A 17,590-nucleotide genomic window follows, 5' to 3' on the forward strand; every position below is an offset into this window, starting at 1 on the left:
AAAAATGTATCATATTACTCCAGTGCTAGCCTCCCTACACTGGCTTCCTGTTAAGGCAAGGGCTGATTTCAAGGTTTTACTGCTAACCTACAAAGCATTACATGGGCTTGCTCCTACCTATCTTTACGATTTGGTCCTGCCGTACATACCTACACGTACGCTACGGTCACAAGACACAGGCCTCCTAATTGTCCCTAGAATTTCTAAGCAAATAGCTGGAGGCAGGGTTTCTCCTATAGAGCTCCATTTTTATGGAATGGTCTGCCTACCCATGTGAGAGACGCAGACTCGGTCTCAACCTTTAAGTCTTTATTGAAGACTCATCTCTTCAGTAGGTCCTATGATTGAGTGTAGTCTGGCCCAGGAGTGTGAAGGTGAACGGAAAGGCACTGGAGCAACAAACCGCCCTTGCTGTCTCTGTCTGACCGGTTCCCCTCTCTCCACTGGGATTCTCTGCCTCTTACAGGGGCTGAGTCACTGGCTTACTGGTGCTCTTCCATGCCATCCTTAGGAGGGGTGCGTCACTTGAGTGGGTTGAGTCACTGACGGGGTCTTCCTGTCTGGGTTGGTACCCCCCCTTCGGTTCGTGACGTGGCGGAGATCTTTGTGGGCTATACTCGGCCTTGTCTCAGGATGGTAAGTTGATGGTTGAAGATATCCCTCTAGTGGTGTGGGGGCTGTGCTTTGGCAATGTGGGTGGGGTTATATCCTGCCTGTTTGGCCCTGTCCGGGGGTATCATCGGATGGGGCCACAGTGTCTCCTGACCCCTCCTGTCTCAGCCTCCAGTATTTATGCTGCAGTAGTTTGTGTCGGGGGGCTCGGGTTAGTCTGTTATATCTGGAGTATTTCTCCTGTCTTATCCGGTGTCCTGTGTGAATTTAAGTATGCTCTCTCTAATTCTCTCTTTCTCTCTCTCGGAGGACCTGAGCCCTAGGACCAAGCCTCAGGACTACCTGGCATGATGACTCCTTGTTGTCCCCAGTCCACCTGGCCGTGCTGCTACTCAAGTTTCGACTGTACTGCCTGCGGCTATGGAACCCTGACTTGTTCACTGTGATTACAATTATTTGACCATGCTGGTCATTTATGAACATTTGTAAATCTTGGCCATGTTCTGTTATAATCTCCACCCGGCACAGCCAGAAGAGGACTGGTCACCCCTCATAGCCTGGTTCTTCTCTAGGTTTCTTCCTAGGTTTTGGCCTTTCTAGGGAGTTTTTCCTAGCCACCGTGCTGCTATACCTGCATTGCTTGCTGTTTGGGGTTTTAGGCTGGGTTTCTGTACAGCACTTTGATATATCAGCTGATGTAAGAAGGGCTATATAAATACATTTGATTTTGATTTGTGGGTGTCCTAGAGCAAAACAACCGACATGAGTTTCATCTTTCTATAGAGGGGTCATATTAGCCTGTAGCTCAAACTGTCCGGAAGTTACAGACAGAAGTTGGCAGAAGAGGCTGTCAAATCAAAGGCACTCCTTTGATATAAAGACGTGTCCGTGTGTCCCTTTCACAAGAGTAGTAACATGTTCACCTACTTAAGACATTGTCTCTAGTACAGAGTTTCCAAACTTAGAGGTGCAACATCGCAAGACTTCTGGGAACACTTGCAAAACAGACCAATCCGACCAGGCCGGGGTTTGGGGTTTGAGAAGTCAATGAGAGATTAAAAAAATTATTCCTTAGTAGTTCATTTTCTCGAAATCTAAAGGCACAACCTAGATTCGATTGTGTGATCAGGGATTTATCTTGGAGAAGCAGTTTCTGCCTATCTTCCTACTGTACTGTCTTTGTCTCTAGCCTCTGCTGGGTCAAACAAATTGGATGTTCAGGTGAAATGGAAAGAGAGCCTTTGACATGACTTCTGCTTTTGGACCGTAATAAGGCAACACTTCATCTTAACTCCTTCTCCACATTTACTGGATTGGTTGAACAGTGCAGAAGAGAACCTCCCCTGACAGTTTTTTTTCTTCTCGTCAAGACCAGTATGGAGGGGATCTAGTTTCAGATATCTGTTTTATGCCTGCTATATTAGGTTAGATATCTCAGAGAGTAACAAGTCATTAATTGCCTCTTTACATCAAAAGCCCTTTAATGTATTAATAACAGAACACTGCGAAATGTGATTAACAACATGGAGAAACATAACAGTGTAGTCTGACTCATGCTTCTCTAATATGTAGATTGGATACTGATAATTCTTTTTTTTTAAATAAATTATGCCGATTTGCAACCTGATGCATTCAAGTCCACAGAAATACCATCTGACGGTTACAAACTCACTAAATTTGAAGTCCATTTTTTACATGACATTAAATTATTATTATTTTAAAATCTCATCACAGTATTCTACAAACACTTTTTACACGTTTCATAAGTACATATACTAAACGCAACAGAGCTTACCCACACGCACACATATATAGAGAGAGATACATTTTTTTTGTAAACCTATGTGTGTGAAGTCTGGCAAATGATCTTCATGAAAGATCTCCGAAAATCGCGATTAAATATTGTATAAATGATAGGATTCACTGAACTGTTACAGTAACCAATCCAGAAAAACAGATTAAAGAGAGCATCCGGAATTGGGCAACAATCTCTGCATATTGCGTGCAGACTGTATGTAAAAAAGAATGGGAACCAGCAGAGTACAAACACCCCCATCACCACTGCAAGGACAAACGTAAAGCGCTTTTCACGCATCTGCGCCAGTTTGGTCTTTGACAGTGACATCTGTCTAATCTTTTGCTCCTGAGAGAGCTTCGCGTTGCGGTTTGAAGCCCATGACACCCGGCAACTCTGTTTTGGGAAAGTGTTTGCGCCCTCCACTTTCCCTCTCTTGGCGAAGAGACAGTTCTTGGGTTTGCTGTCGGCGACGCAGCTCTCCTCCAGGTCAATATCATCGAGCTCTCCTTTCCGCATGTGGCCACCTAAACTGGGGCTGCTGGGGCTCTCCACCTCAAACTTCCTCCTGGGCATAAAGCACGTCTCCGACTGCGAAGGCTGTCTCTCCGTCCCGTTCTTTGCTGCAAACACAGTTGATGCGCGCTGCTTGGCCACTTTATATATTTTACAATACACCAGAATCATGATTAGTCCCGGGGCGAAAAATGATACCAGACAAGACGAGAGAATATACCATGTTTCGTTGTTGAGCAAGCACTCATGCTCATTGTGTTTGGTCATAAGTAACGGTGGAAAAGAGATGACTGCTGATATGACCCAGACCACGGTGATCATACACTTAATACGCTTGGGCGTTCTCTTCCGATTGTAGCTAACAGCTTTGGTTACAGACCAGTACCTGTCCAGACTTATGGCACAGAGGTGCACTATGGAGGACGTGCAGAAGAGGACGTCAAGGGCCAAGTAGAAGGCGCACCAGGTGCTCCCAAAGTACCAGTAACCCATGATCTCATTGGCGAGAGAGAAAGGGATGACCAAGGTGGCCACTAATATATCTGCCGATGCCAAAGAGACAAGGAAGAGATTCTGCGGCGCACGGAGCGCGCGGCTGGTGAAAACGGCCACCACAACAAGTACATTCCCTACGATTGTCACCAGAATGATAACGGTGACCAGGAACACGATGAAGACGGCCACGCTCTGGGAGTGAGGCAGAGGTCTTTGGGCACTCGTACCATTAGTGTCCTCTGATGAGTTCGCTGCGGCAAAAGTTGTTGGGGTTATATCCATTCTAGATAGACACGTATGTTCCTCCCCATTCTCCTCGTGCATTCCAAGCAGAGATACACAAGGCGAGGGTGGCAAATTGCGCAATTTGATCAAAGTAGTAATTTTCATCTAAACAGTTGACCCATTATGTGGAAACATCACTGTTCAATCGAAATCACAGACGGGAATGACCAGGAGAAGTAACATCCTGCAGTGTTTTGTTTTTAGTGCGTACGCACAAGATTGCCCGCGACTCCATCAATGCCTGGCCACGCTCTACAGTTTGTATTTGTGCAAGGAAAGAAAAATGATTTGAATGTATGGTTCCCTCGCGCACGACGGCAGTCCAAGAAACAGGGTCAGATGGTAGCCTGACGTTCCTACTTGAATCTGGTCGTTGCGCATTGGCCGCGTTCACGCGGAGAGGAATGTCAGTTCGGAGAGAGAGAGAGAGATGGGGGGCGGTTACTGCGCAATTACGCACATGATTAAACCACGGGAATAGGGTAGTAATGGCAGTAGAGACAGGTGAATGTATTGTCAAATGAACACAACATCACCGTTTGGAAATCTGTGCAAATGTTCTAGTTATCTTTAGAAGCGTAACATAACGTTAATTGTCAAACGCGGTGCGTTCAGTTAATTCGATCAATAATAAAATACACATTTAATTAGAACTGCATTATCTGAAGCCTGGAGGCTCAAATAATTTGAAATTCTGCCCCACAGCCAACCAGCCAATAGTTAGTTGGGTCACACACACAGACACACACTTAAACTATGACACTTGTATTCACTATGAAACATGATGATGACCAAGCCACCTGCTATTTTGATTTGTCGATACATATGCGGTGAGCTACAGAAGTACTGGGATAGTGACAGAATTTTTGTTGTTTTGTCTCTACTCCAGCACTTATAACATGACTATGAGGTTAAAGTGCAGACTGTCAGCTTTAACTTGAATGCATTTTCATCCATGTCGGGTGAACCGTTCAGAAATTACAGCACTTTTGTACACAGTCCCCCCATTTTAGGGGACCAAAAGTATTGGGACAAATTCACTTATGTGTATTAAAGTAGTCAAACGTTTAGTATCTGGACCCATATTCCTAGAATTCCGAAACTTCGACACTTTTTCTGTTTGTTTTGGTTGTGTGTCCGATCATTTTGTGCACAATAGAAATGAATGGTAAATAATGCATTGTGTCATTTTCGAGTTAATTTTAAATAAGAATAGAATATGTTTCCAAAAACATCTACATTAATGTGGAATCTACCATGATTACAGATAGTCCTGAATAAAATGAGAAAGTTAGACGCACAAATTTCATACCCCAAGACACAGTCTCTCACCATTACAATAACAGGGGAGGTTAGCATTTTTGGGGGGTGGGGTGATGAGCATCTGAGCATCTGTAACTTTCTCACTCACCATTATTAATGATTTATTCAGGACTATCTGTAATCATGGTAGCATCCACATTAATGTAGAAGTGTTTAGAAACAGTCTTATTTACCATAAAAGTGAATCCAAAATGACACAACACATCTTTTACCATTCATTTCTATTGGGCACAAAATGATCTGAAACACAACCATCACAAACAGTAAATGCATCCAACAAGTTTGTAGAGCCACAAGCTTGATGTAATCATTGTGTGCTAGGAATATGGGTCCAGATATTCAACTTTGACTACTTTATTACACATAAGTGAATTTGTCCCAATACTTTTGGTCCCCTAAAATGGGAGGACTATGTTCAAAAAGTGTTGTAACTTCTAAACGGTTCACCCGATATGGATGAAAATATTACATTACTGTAAGTACCACATGTGGAAATCCAGTACCTGACCTTTGAAGAGATGACAATCTAAGCCTACAGGAAAGTGAATCCCCTCAGGCCTGGAGGGAAGCAAAAGTCCTTCCGTTACTCAAGAATAACAAAGCATCTTTAACTGGCTGAACCAGCCGGCCAATCAGCCTGCTACCAACCCCCCAAAATGGTGTTTGACCAGATACAAAGCTATTTCACAGTAAACAAATGAACAACTAACTTTCAGCATGCTTATAGGGAAGGGCACTCAACATGTACGGCACTTACACAAATGACTGATGATTGGCTGAAATATATTTATAATAAGAAGCTTGTGCTGTTTTGTGAGACTTCAGTGCAGCTTTTGACATTATTGATCATAATCTGCTGCCGGACAAAGTACAGTACCAGTCAAAAGTACATTGCAGAATAATAGTGACGACATCAAAACTATGAAATAACACATATGGAATCATGTAGTAACCACACAAGTGTTAAACAAATCAAAATATATGTTATATTTGAGATTCTTCAAAGTAGCTGTAAGGTTCTGTATTTATTTTCTTAGTGAACCTTGTGTTCTGTTTCGTTGTGTTCTTGAACGTAGCCCTGTTTTTTTGTGTTCTTGAACGTAGCCCTGTCTTTCATTTTTGTTCATTGATTTCACCTGTGTTAGTTACTCACCTGGTCTCATCAGCTCCTTATTGAGTTCAGTTTATTCTGTTTGTGCCTTTGTGAGGTATTCTGTAATGAATATTCAGGGAGAAAAAGGGTTAGATTCACACGCAAAGTGAGGCAGGTGTTTATTTCGCCTTCACAGAAGGCAGAAATCGTGGTCACAGATAGGCAAACAGGCAGGTGAATCAAAACTAGGACTGAAGGCTGTAACTGGTTCTCACAAACGAGCTAGGAAAAGGCTTAGTAGAGTCCAAACAAACAATACCTCACAAAGGCACAAACAGAATGAACTGAACTCAATAAGGAGCTGATGAGACCAGGTGAGTAACTAACACAGTTGAAATCAATGAACAAAAATGAAAGACAGGGCTACGTTCAAGAACACAATGAAACAGAACACAAGGTTGACTAAGAAAATAAATACAGAACCTTACAGTAGCCACCCTTTGCCTTAATGACAGCTTTGTACACTCTTCGTATTCTCTCAACCAGCTTAATGAGGTACTGTTCCAAGATCTTGGAATGAACAATGTGGAAATTGAGCACATTGATGAGACTAATGCTGCTTGTTGTGTAACCCTGGAATGTAAACTGTAATGGTCAAAACATATTGATGCAACGGTAGCTAAGATGGGGAGAGGTCTGTCCGTAATAAAGCGCTGCTCTGCTTTCTTGACATTGCTATTAACAAAACAAGTCCTACAGGCCCTGGTTTTGTCGCACCTGGACTACTGCCCAGACATATGGTCAAGTGCCACAAAGAGGGATATAGGCAAGTTACAGTTGGCCCAGAACAGAGCAGCACGGCTGCCCCTTAAATGTACACAGAGAGCTACGTAACATCATTGACATATGCATGTCAATCTCTCCTGGCTCAAAGTAGAGACGAGATTGACTGCATCACTACTTGTCTTTGTGAGAGGTATTGACATGTTGAAAGCACCGAGCTGTCTTTTTATACGACTAGCACACAGCTCAGACACTCATGCATACCCCACAAGGCATACCACCAGGGGTCCCTTCAGTCCCCAAGTCCAAAACAGACTCTGGGAAACGCATAGTACTACATATAGCCATGACTACATGGAACTCTATTTCACATCAAGTAACTCATGCAAGGTGTAAAATCAGATAAAAAAAAAAACAGATCAAACGACACCCTATAGAAAAACGTGTGAAGAGATAAACACACAGGCACACACACACCCTAGCACACGCAATCTACACACACGTACATTGTAATATTGTTGTATGGTGGTATTATACATGTTGTATTGTAGATATGCAGTGGTGTAATAATGTTATATAATGTACTGTTTTATTTTTTATTTGTCACAAGGACGGGACCAAAAAGCAGCGGGAATGTGAATACTCATCTTCTTTATTATGAAGAAAACCAAAAGTGACAAAAAAACCCTTACTTAAATATGGCCTCCAATTAAAAGCAACGAAGAACAGCTGCTTCTAATTGAAGGCCAAACCAAAAACCCTGAACATAGAAATAGACTAAATAGACACAGAAATATAATCACATAGAACATTGCCCAAAAACCCCCGAAACACACTAAACAAACACCCCCTGCCACGCCCTGACCAAACTGCAATAACAAACAACCCATTTTACTGGTCAGGACGTGACATAATTTTTTGTGTGATGTAAGTGCCTTAATGTGTTTGGACCCAGGAAGAGTAGCTGCTGCCTTGGCAGGAAATAATGGGGATCCTTAATGAATACATATACGAAAACTAGGTCAAAGGGAGGTTGCTTTATAAAACTGGCCTGCTGTCTTTGATGATAGTGTTATTTACTGCAAGGTTACTGTGCTCTGTGGAAACACACTTTATTTTGCTATCCAACCACATCTGTCTCTTTCAGTTTAAGCAGTTGAGAAAATGATGTGCTATGAAAATCCTAGTGAAGTACGACCCTGAATAACATCATTTTTTAACACCAATTATTGGTTATTATTGGCCTTGTTGGTAATTTCACTCACATGCGGATGTCGAGTAAGGCTTTTCTATACAGATCTTGAGGCAGAGGGAAATTAGATTATTATTTTATTTTTTAATTTTTTTAATTGTCTCTTCATATAGATGATGATTATTCCATTTGGGATTGGCACTATATGTTATCTTCATTAGTTCTAAGTCCCATGTGCCACCCATAAAAACAGGCTGACTGTGGAGAGGCACGGATGGTGGAGCTGGGAGTTCTAAGTCCCCTGTACCACCCATAAAAACAGGCTGACTGTGGAGAGGCACGGATGGTGGAGCTGGGAGTTCTAAGTCCCCTGTACCACCCATAAAAACAGGCTGACTGTGGAGAGGCACGGATGGTGGAGCTGGGAGTTCTAAGTCCCCTGTACCACCCATAAAAACAGGCTGACTGTGGAGAGGCACGGATGGTGGAGCTGGGAGTTCTAAGTCCCCTGTACCACCCATAAAAACAGGCTGACTGTGGAGAGGCACGGATGGTGGAGCTGGGAGTTCTAAGTCCCCTGTACCACCCATAAAAACAGGCTGACTGTGGAGAGGCACGGATGGTGGAGCTGGGAGTTCTAAGTCCCCTGTACCACCCATAAAAACAGGCTGACTGTGGAGAGGCTGGGAGGGATGTTAATATCCTTTGTGCGTGTGAAGCACCGCTGGGGGAGGCAGGCTGTCCCTGCTGGTGTTGTGTGCTTGTAATTACACTTTAAATGTGGGTGATAAAACAGCCAGAGAAGGAGAGAGCTGGAGGGGATGTTGTGTGTGCGGGGGACAGTCTTCCCAATGACTGGATTACGCTCATCCGACTCCTCTCTTCCCATCTTCTCTTTGCTCCTTCTAAACCTGTTCTTCCTTGTGCCATATGCCTCCGTTTACACTTAAAAGAGAGCATGCCCTATACTTAAGCAATAAGGCTCGAGGGGGTGGGGTGCAGTGCCTTGCAAAAGTATTCATCCCCCTTGGCGTTTTTCCTATTTTGTTGCATTACAAACTGTAATTTGAATTGACTTTTATTTGGATTTCATGTAATGGACATACCCAAAATAGTCCAAATTGATGAAGAAAATTTAAAACAATTATTGTTTATATAAAAAAAATTAAAAAACGGAAAAGTGGTGCATGCATATGTATTCACCTCCTTTGCTATGAAGCCCCTAAATAAGATCTGGTGCAACCAATTACCTTCAGAAGTCACATAATTAGTTAGATTGCACACAGGTGGACTTTATTTAAGTGTCACATGATCTCAGTATATATACACCTAGTTCTGAAAGTCCCCAGAGTCTGCAACACCACTAAGCAAGGGGCACCACCAAGCAAGCGGCACCATGAAGACCAATGAGCTCTCCAAACAGGTCAGGGACAAAGTTGGGGCGGCAGGTAGCCTAGTGGTTAGAGCTTGTAACCAACTTGTAACTGAAAGGTTGCAAGATCGAATCCCAGAGCTGACAAGTAAAAAAATCTGTTGTTCTGCCCCTGAACAAGGCAGTTAACCCACTGTTCCTAGGCTGTCATTGAAAATAAGAATTTGTTCTTAACTGACTTGCCTAGTTAAATAAAATAAAGTAAAAGGTTGTGGAGAAGTACAGATCAGGGTTGGGTTATAAAAAAATATCAGAAACTTTGAACACCATTAAAAAAATATCAGAAACTTTGAACACCATTATTAAACATTTTAAGTAAGATGGCACCACAACACACCTGCCAAGAGAGGGCTGCCCACCAAAACTCACGAACCAGGCAAGGAGGGCATTAATCAGAGAGGCAACAAAGAGACCAAAGATAACCCTGAAGGAGCTGCAAAGCTCCACAGCGGAGATTCGATTATCTGTCCATAGGACCCCTTTAAGATGTACTCCACAGAGCTGGGCTTAAGGAAGAGTGGCTAGAAAAAAAAACATTGCTTAAAGAAAAATATGTTTGGTGTTTGCCAAAAGGCATGTGGGAGACTCCCCAAACATATGGATGAAGGTACTCTGGTCAGATGAGACTAAAAGTGAGCTTTTTGGCCATCAAGGAAAATGCTATGTCTGGCGCAAACCCAACACCTCTCATCACCCCGAGAACACCATCCCCACAGTGAAGCATGGTGGTGGCATCATCATGCTGTGGGGATGTTTTTCATCGCCAGGGACTGGGAAACTGGTCAGAATTGAAGGAATGATGGATGGCGCTAAATATAGGGAAATTCTTGAGGGAAACCTGTTTCAGTCTTCCAGAGATTTGAGACTGAGATGAAGGTTCACATTACAGCAGGACAATGACCCTAAGCATACTGCTAAAGCAACACTCGAGTGGTTTAAGGGGAAACATTTACATTTCTTGGAATGGCCTAGTCAAAGCCCTGACCTCAATCCAATTGAGAGTCTGTGGTATGACTTAAAGATTGCAGTACACCTGCGAAACCCATCCAACTTGAAGTAGCTGGAGCAGTTTTTCCTTGAAGAATGGGCAAAAATCCCAGTGGCTAGATGTGCCAAGCTTATAGAGACATACCCCAAGAGACTTGCATCTGTAATTGCTGCAAAAGGTGGCTTTACAAAGTATTGACTTCGTGGGGGGGGGGTGAATAGTTATGCACACTCAAGTTCAGTTTTTTTTGTCTTATTTCTTGTTTCACCCCCCAAAATATTTTGCATCTTCAAAGTGGTAGGCATGTTGTGTAATTCAAATGATACAAACCCCCCAAAAATCTCTTTTAATTACAGGTTGTAAGGCAACAAAATAGGAAAAATACCAAGGGGGTGAATAATTTCACAAGCCACTGTATATTGCCAATATACCATGGCTAAGGGCTGTTCTTATGCACGACACAAAGCGGAGTGTCTGGATACAGCCCTTAGGCGTGGTATATTAGCAATATACCACAAACCCAAGAGGTGCCTTATTGCTATTATAAAGTGGTTACCAACATAATTAGAACAGTACAAATACATGTTTTGTCATACCCATGGAATACGGTCTGATATACGACGGCTGGCTGTCAGCCAATCAGCATTCTGGGCTCAAACCACCCAGTTTATAATTTTGAATAATGCATATCTCCAGTGGACACAACAGAACCCAAATAACAGAGAATGGAAACCTACAGAGGTAATCCAGAATGGATGACTGTGGGTACACAACCGCCGAGGAGTGTCAGTTCCTCTCTAATGAAGAGAGATAGAGGACCATATGGCACCACTCTTCAACCTGCTTCAAATGTTATCCATGGCATGAGTGGTTTACCGGACCAGATGGATGAGTAGCAGGCCACGTTAGTGATGGGCAGAGTTTTATCAATCCCAAACAATTAAGATTGTTTGACCACATAAACTAGAAACGGCTTACACTCAGCCTTCAGAACTGATTTAGTTGACTGCAAGTTTATCTGTCTGACACTTATAAACCTGAAATAGTAAATGAGATGACAACGCGCTGGAATATTCATATTTTGAAAACCAGAGTTATCTTTTCCTGCAGACAGGCCACGTTTTACAGGAGACCCGTTTCTTATCAACTTCATAAAGTCTAACAAACAATTTAAGCAAATTCACCACTTTAGCAAGACAGTTAGATGTTGAATATGGTAGGGTACTACACAGGTATTCATAAAGTATTCAAACTGAACTATGTAGCCTTCCCTGTAGCTCAGTTGGTAGAGCATGGTGTTTGCAACACCAGGGTTGTGGGTTCGATTCCCACGGGGGGCCAGCACAGTAAAAAAAATAAAAATAAAATAAAAAGTATGATATGTATGAAATTGTATGAAATGTATGCATTCACTACTGTAAGTCGCTCTGGATAAGAGCATCTGCTAAATGACTAAAATGTAAATGTATGGTGATAAGAGTAATATGAATGAACAGGACTGATCTCAATATTCCCTTTCTTTGCCTCCTACGAACAACATGTCTGCCCTCTCACAGACCCAGCAACGTTAGTCTCTCAACCCCCCCCCCCCCCGTGTGCATTAAAGACTGCTTTGGTGGTGTCTCCTGTGAGGATATTTCAGGAATCTCTTTGTATGCTTTTCACGTCCATAAGCTGTTTTTGTTCTGTTGGCAATGCTGAATCCTGCTTGTGATTTCATTCACTGTCAGAGCAGCTACAGACAGAGCCAGGCTGAAGAATCCATTGAGTCCCTTTGATCCGAGAAGCAGCAGGGCGAGGAAAGCACAGACAGAGAGACCGTGAGGCAAGCTGAAAAGAGAGACACGGATGGAGGATGAAAATAATAGCAGAGGCTGTACAGTTGCATTCTCGAGAAGTGTTTGTCTTTCCTGTGCAAGCCTAGCAGCATATGTAAAGTACCCACTGGGCACAAACTGGTTAAATCAAAGTTGTTTCAAATTAATTTGTCAACGCATTGTGACGTGTGATCTTTGAGGAAAATACATTGGATTTGAAAGAAGTAATCTGTTGTTTTTAGGGTACAATTTTAACCACAGTATTGTGGTATTGCCCAGCCTAGCTTTGATATTTGTCACTGACTATAAACAATGTGCTATTGTGAGAATGATACTTGAGAAATCCATTTAATAGATTCACTGTTGGTTCAACAGAGCAAATGAAATGTAACCATATTTGATCAATCATATATCATCATTGATGCTATTTAGGCCTATATACAGTAGCATTTGGGAAGTCATCAACAGCTATTGTTTAAATTCAGCACAGGATTGAACTAAAAACAGACAGTACATATACTGTAGGCCTGGGGTTTCAAGCTTCAGTTGATTTCTAATGGAATCTACAAGTTAATAATAAATATGTTGGATTCACGTCTCCATCTCAAACAAAATAAGAAAAGGATTAAATCAAATCAAACTGAATTTATAGTGAATTTAAAGTTTGATTTGACTTAGTCCTATTATTTAACTTCAATTTTTGGTTGAAATGGAGACGTGAATCCAACATATAAATTATTAATTTGTAGACAAACTGGAGTTAAAGCCAGAGTCAGTGGTACCGATGGAGCTATACAAGCAGAAGAAACATCTCCTTCAAATGTTGATATTTGGTTGCGTTAACAACCAAACACAATTCAATATCAATTTTGCAATACGGCAAATAGTCTATTAACTTGTCTACGAGTTAACAAATTATAGGTTGGATTCGTGTCTCCATCGCAAGCAGAAATAAAATAAAAGGATGAAGCCAGTGGCTCAGATCAAACTATCTAAGCAGTAGATACATCTCCTTGCCAACAAAACACAATTCAATATTACTTTTGTGAAACAGTGAATAGCCTAATGTTAAGGCCATCTTACAAACTAATATAACAGTATTTATTCAACTGTAACATGAGTAACACATCCATGGCCACGTTTTGAGATTACTGTAACAGTAAATGTCTTCTTATGTAATTATAGAAAGCCTGTATGTTCAGGGTCGTGGGTCTATGGAAATCTTCACAAATGCTGTAATAATCTGCACCGAGTCTCAAACAGCATTGATCACTTGCACCATGTACTTTAATGTAATCTCAACTACAATCCAGGACATTTGGTTGTGCTATTAGAAGAAGCACAGTGATAACACAGTAAGTGTGTTACAAGCATTTTGCTACACTCGCATTAACATCTGCTAACCATGTGTATGTGACCAATAAAATTTGATTTGATTTGAGTTTTTAAATAAACAAAATATCTGACATTGTATTCCCATTTGAATTTGGTTGTGCTTTTAGATGGTTGAAAGCATAGTAATAACACAATGGGAATTCAACAAACTATCGTCTGTCTTTTTGAGCGGGTGAAAATAGGTTGGAATCTCATTGATCAAGCATCTCAACCAAATATTACCCAATTCTCCACATTGAAATAACGTGGTGTGCCCAGTGGGCATTTTGTTTTAGTCATGATTACATATTGTCATATCAAAGAGATATTGTATAAGATATGACATTTTAATTTGTTCAAAGAGATATGACAAAGAGATATGACAAAATATATTTGACACTGATGGATAAAGGTTTAATAAAAGAAAGTGAGGAAGTTATAGTTGAATAAACAAGGGTAATTTTTACGTTACATGATTTCTTTTTAAAGCATATCATTCCATTCACTCATTCCTGCAGTCATGACATGAATAAGGAGAAAGGAATGGTTTGGAAATGTCACTGAATAAAAGAGAAGCTACAATGTTAAACTTATCCTGAATCATCAGATGGCTGTGAGCTGCTGAGACGGAGGGAAGACAGCAGAAAATACTAACTTTTTCCTCTTTCGCTCTGTACATTTTGTCTCTGTTCCTATTAAAACAGGGGACACTCATCTTTCCACCTAAACTGCTTAAAACTTCCCTCGGAATCGCTGTCCCTTCCATGGGACAAGCTTATATTGTAGGTTCTGATAAGGGTAAGAAAATGGAATTAAGCTAATAAGGCATTTATAAGTTATATTCTTCAATTGGAAAGGGAATACCTAGTCAGTTGCACAACTGAATCACAGTTGCACAACTGAATCAGAGAGGTGCGGGGGGCTGCCTTAAATCGACGTCAATGGCACCTGGAGAGAGTTGTTGTTGGGGTTAACTGCCTTGCTCAAGGGCAGAACGGCAGATTTTTCCACCTTGCTGGCTCAGGGATTCGAACCAGCAACCTTTCAGTTACTGGCCCAATGCTTTTAACCGCTAGGCTACCTGCTTAAAATGTAAAAGTCCAAAAAGGAATATAGCAATTGCAGATGGCCCCTTTAAGGATTTAAAACCTCCACCTGGATCTCATGCAATCACATAAAATACTGGGATCAATCAATCAATCAAATGTATTTATAAAGCCCTTTTACATCACACAAAGTGCTATACAGAAATCCAGTCTAAAACCCCAAACAGCAAGCAACGCAGATGTAGAAACATGGTGGCTAGGAAAAACTCCCTAGAAAGACTGGAAACAACAAAGAAACCCAGAGAAGAACCAGGCTCTGGGGGGTGGCCAGTCCTCTTCTAGCTGTGCCGGATAAGACAGGAGAATTACACCAGATATAACAGACTGACCTTAGCCCCCCGACACATAAACTATTGCAGCATAGATACTGGAGGCTGAGACAGGAGGGGTCGGGAGACACTGTGGCCCCGTCCAACGACACCCCCGGACAGGGCTGAGTATAGCACACAAAGCTCTCATCCACGGCACGAACCCAATGGGGTGCCAACCCGGACAGGAAGATCACGTCAGTGACTCAACCCACTTAAGTGACGCACACCCCTCCTAGGGATGGCAAGGAAGAGCTCCAGTAAGCCAGTGACTCAGCCCTCGTAATAAAGTTAGAGGAAAATAATCCCAGTGGAGAGAGGGGAACCGGCCAGGCAGAGACAGCAAGGGTGGTTCATCACTCCAGTGCCTTTCCGTTGAACTTCGCACTCCTGGACCACTCAATCATAGGACCTACTGAAGAGATGAGTCTTCAGTAAAGACTTAAAGGTCGAGACCAAGTCTGCGTCTCTCACATGGATAGGCAGACCATTCCATAAAAATTGAGCTCTATAGGAAAAAGCCCTGCCTCCAGCTGTTTGCTTAGAAATTCTAGGGACAATAAGGAGGCCTGCATCTTGTGAACGTAGCGTACGTGAGGGTATGTATGGCAGAACCAAATCAGAGAGATAGGTAGGAGCAAGCCCATGTAATGCTTTGTCGGTTAGCAGTAAAACCTTGAAATCAGTCCTAGCCTTAACAGGAAGCCAGTGCAGAGAGGCTAGCACTGGAGTAATAAGATCACATTTTTAGGTTCTAGTCAAGATTCTAGAAGCCGTGTTTAGCACTAACTGAAGTTTAATTAGTGCTTTATCCGGGTAGTCGGAAGGTAGAGAATTGCAGAGTCTAATCTATAGTAAATGACAAAAGCATGGATTTGCTTTTCTGCATAATTTTTGGACAAAAAGATTCTGGTTTTTGCAACATTACGATATGAAAGAGAGATCAGGGTCCAGAGTAATACCGAGGTCTTTCACAGTTTCATTTCAGACGACTGTACAAACATCAAGATTAATTGTCAGATCCAACAGAAGTTCTCTTTGTTTCTTGGGACCTAGAACTAGCGTCTCTGTTTTGTCAGTTCAAAAGTAAAAAATCCACTTCCTTATGTCTGAAACTCAGGCCTCCACGGAGGGCAATTTTGGTGCTTCACCATGTTTCATGGAAATGTACAGCTGTGCATCGTCCACGTAGCAGTGAAAGTTACAACTATGTTTCCGAATGACATCACCAAGAGGTAAAATATGTAGTGAAAACTATAGTGGTCCTAAAACTGAACCTTGAGGAACACAGAAACTTACAATTGATTTGTCAGAGGACAAAACATCCACAGAGACGAACCGATATCTTTACGACAGATAAGATCTAAACCAGGCCAGAACTTGTCCGTGTAGAATAATTAGGGTTTCCAATCTCTCCAAAAGATAGTGGTGATCGATGGTGTCAAAAGCAGTACTAAGGTCTAGGAGCACGAGGACAGATGCAGAGTCTTGGTCTGATGCCGTTAAAAGGTCATTTACTACGTTCACAAGTGCAGTCTCAGTGCTATGATAGGGTCTAAAACCAGACTGAAGCATTTTGTATCCATTATTTGTCTTTAGGAAGGCAGTGAGCTTGGTACACATCCGGTACATAGGGAGCCATTTATTATGTTCAACATAGGAGAGCCAAGCACAGGAAGCAGCTCTTTCAGTAGTTTAGTTGGAACAGCTTGAAGGTTTAGAGGCCATGACTATTTTCATGAAGGTGTCAAGAGATATATGATTAAAAAACTTGAGTGTCTCTATTGATCCTAGGTCCTGACAGTGTTGTGCAGACTCAGGACAACTGAACTTTGGAGAAATACGCAGAATCAAAGAGGATCCCATAATTTGCTTTCTAATGATCAGGATCTTTTTGTCAAAGAAGTTCATTGTTCTTATTCTCCTCAAATAAGTTGGAAAAATAGGATGATCAAGCAGCAGTGAGGGCTCTTTGATGGTACTGTCTTTCCAGTACTGGGAGAAGAACTAACTTGCCTCTGATTCAAGATTCTGTTGTTCTATGTCTGATTTTCATGTTTTTTATTATTTAACTAGGCAAGTCAGTTAAGAACAAATTCTTATTTACAATGAAGGCCTACCCCAGACAAACCCGGACGACACTATGGGACTCTCAATCAAGGCCGGTTGTGATAAAGCCAGGAATCGATCCAGGGTCTGTAGTGACGCCTCTAGCACTGAGATGCAGTGCCTTAGACTGCTGCGCCACTCAGGAGCCCATGTGATTGTTATTATTGCACACATCATTATCCACAATCTAACTTCATTGTTTTTAGAGGGCTGTGGATTGGTCCTTCCGTAAAAATCACCAAGTCACAGACTAAATGTAATGAAAAAGGTGACTCTTTTCTCAAAAACTTTAGCAACTCTAAAAAGTACTTAATCCCAAACTCACAACGGATCCATGAGTAACCTTGTTTATTAATGAAAGG

The 17,590-nt window shown here is 41.9% G+C and overlaps 1 protein-coding gene across 1 annotated transcript; it reads right to left on the reverse strand.

Moving 5' to 3' along the window:
• Positions 1 to 2,075: 2,075 nt before the first annotated feature.
• LOC115202783 (alpha-2Db adrenergic receptor-like) lies at positions 2,076 to 4,019 on the reverse strand. The gene has a single exon (XM_029766814.1). The coding sequence runs from the start codon at positions 3,806 to 3,808 to the stop codon at positions 2,453 to 2,455; it is 1,356 nt and encodes a 451-aa protein (XP_029622674.1). The 5' UTR covers positions 3,809 to 4,019; the 3' UTR covers positions 2,076 to 2,452.
• Between the last annotated feature and the right edge of the window lie 13,571 nt (positions 4,020 to 17,590).

The sequence above is a fragment of the Salmo trutta genome, chromosome 12, assembly GCF_901001165.1.
Source record: "Salmo trutta chromosome 12, fSalTru1.1, whole genome shotgun sequence".
Lineage (NCBI taxonomy): Eukaryota > Metazoa > Chordata > Actinopteri > Salmoniformes > Salmonidae > Salmo > Salmo trutta.

Excerpts from the sequence above, each read along its gene's own strand:
- LOC115202783 (XM_029766814.1), bottom strand. The coding sequence starts at position 3,808 with ATGAAAATTACTACTTTGATCAAATTGCGCAATTTGCCACCCTCGCCT.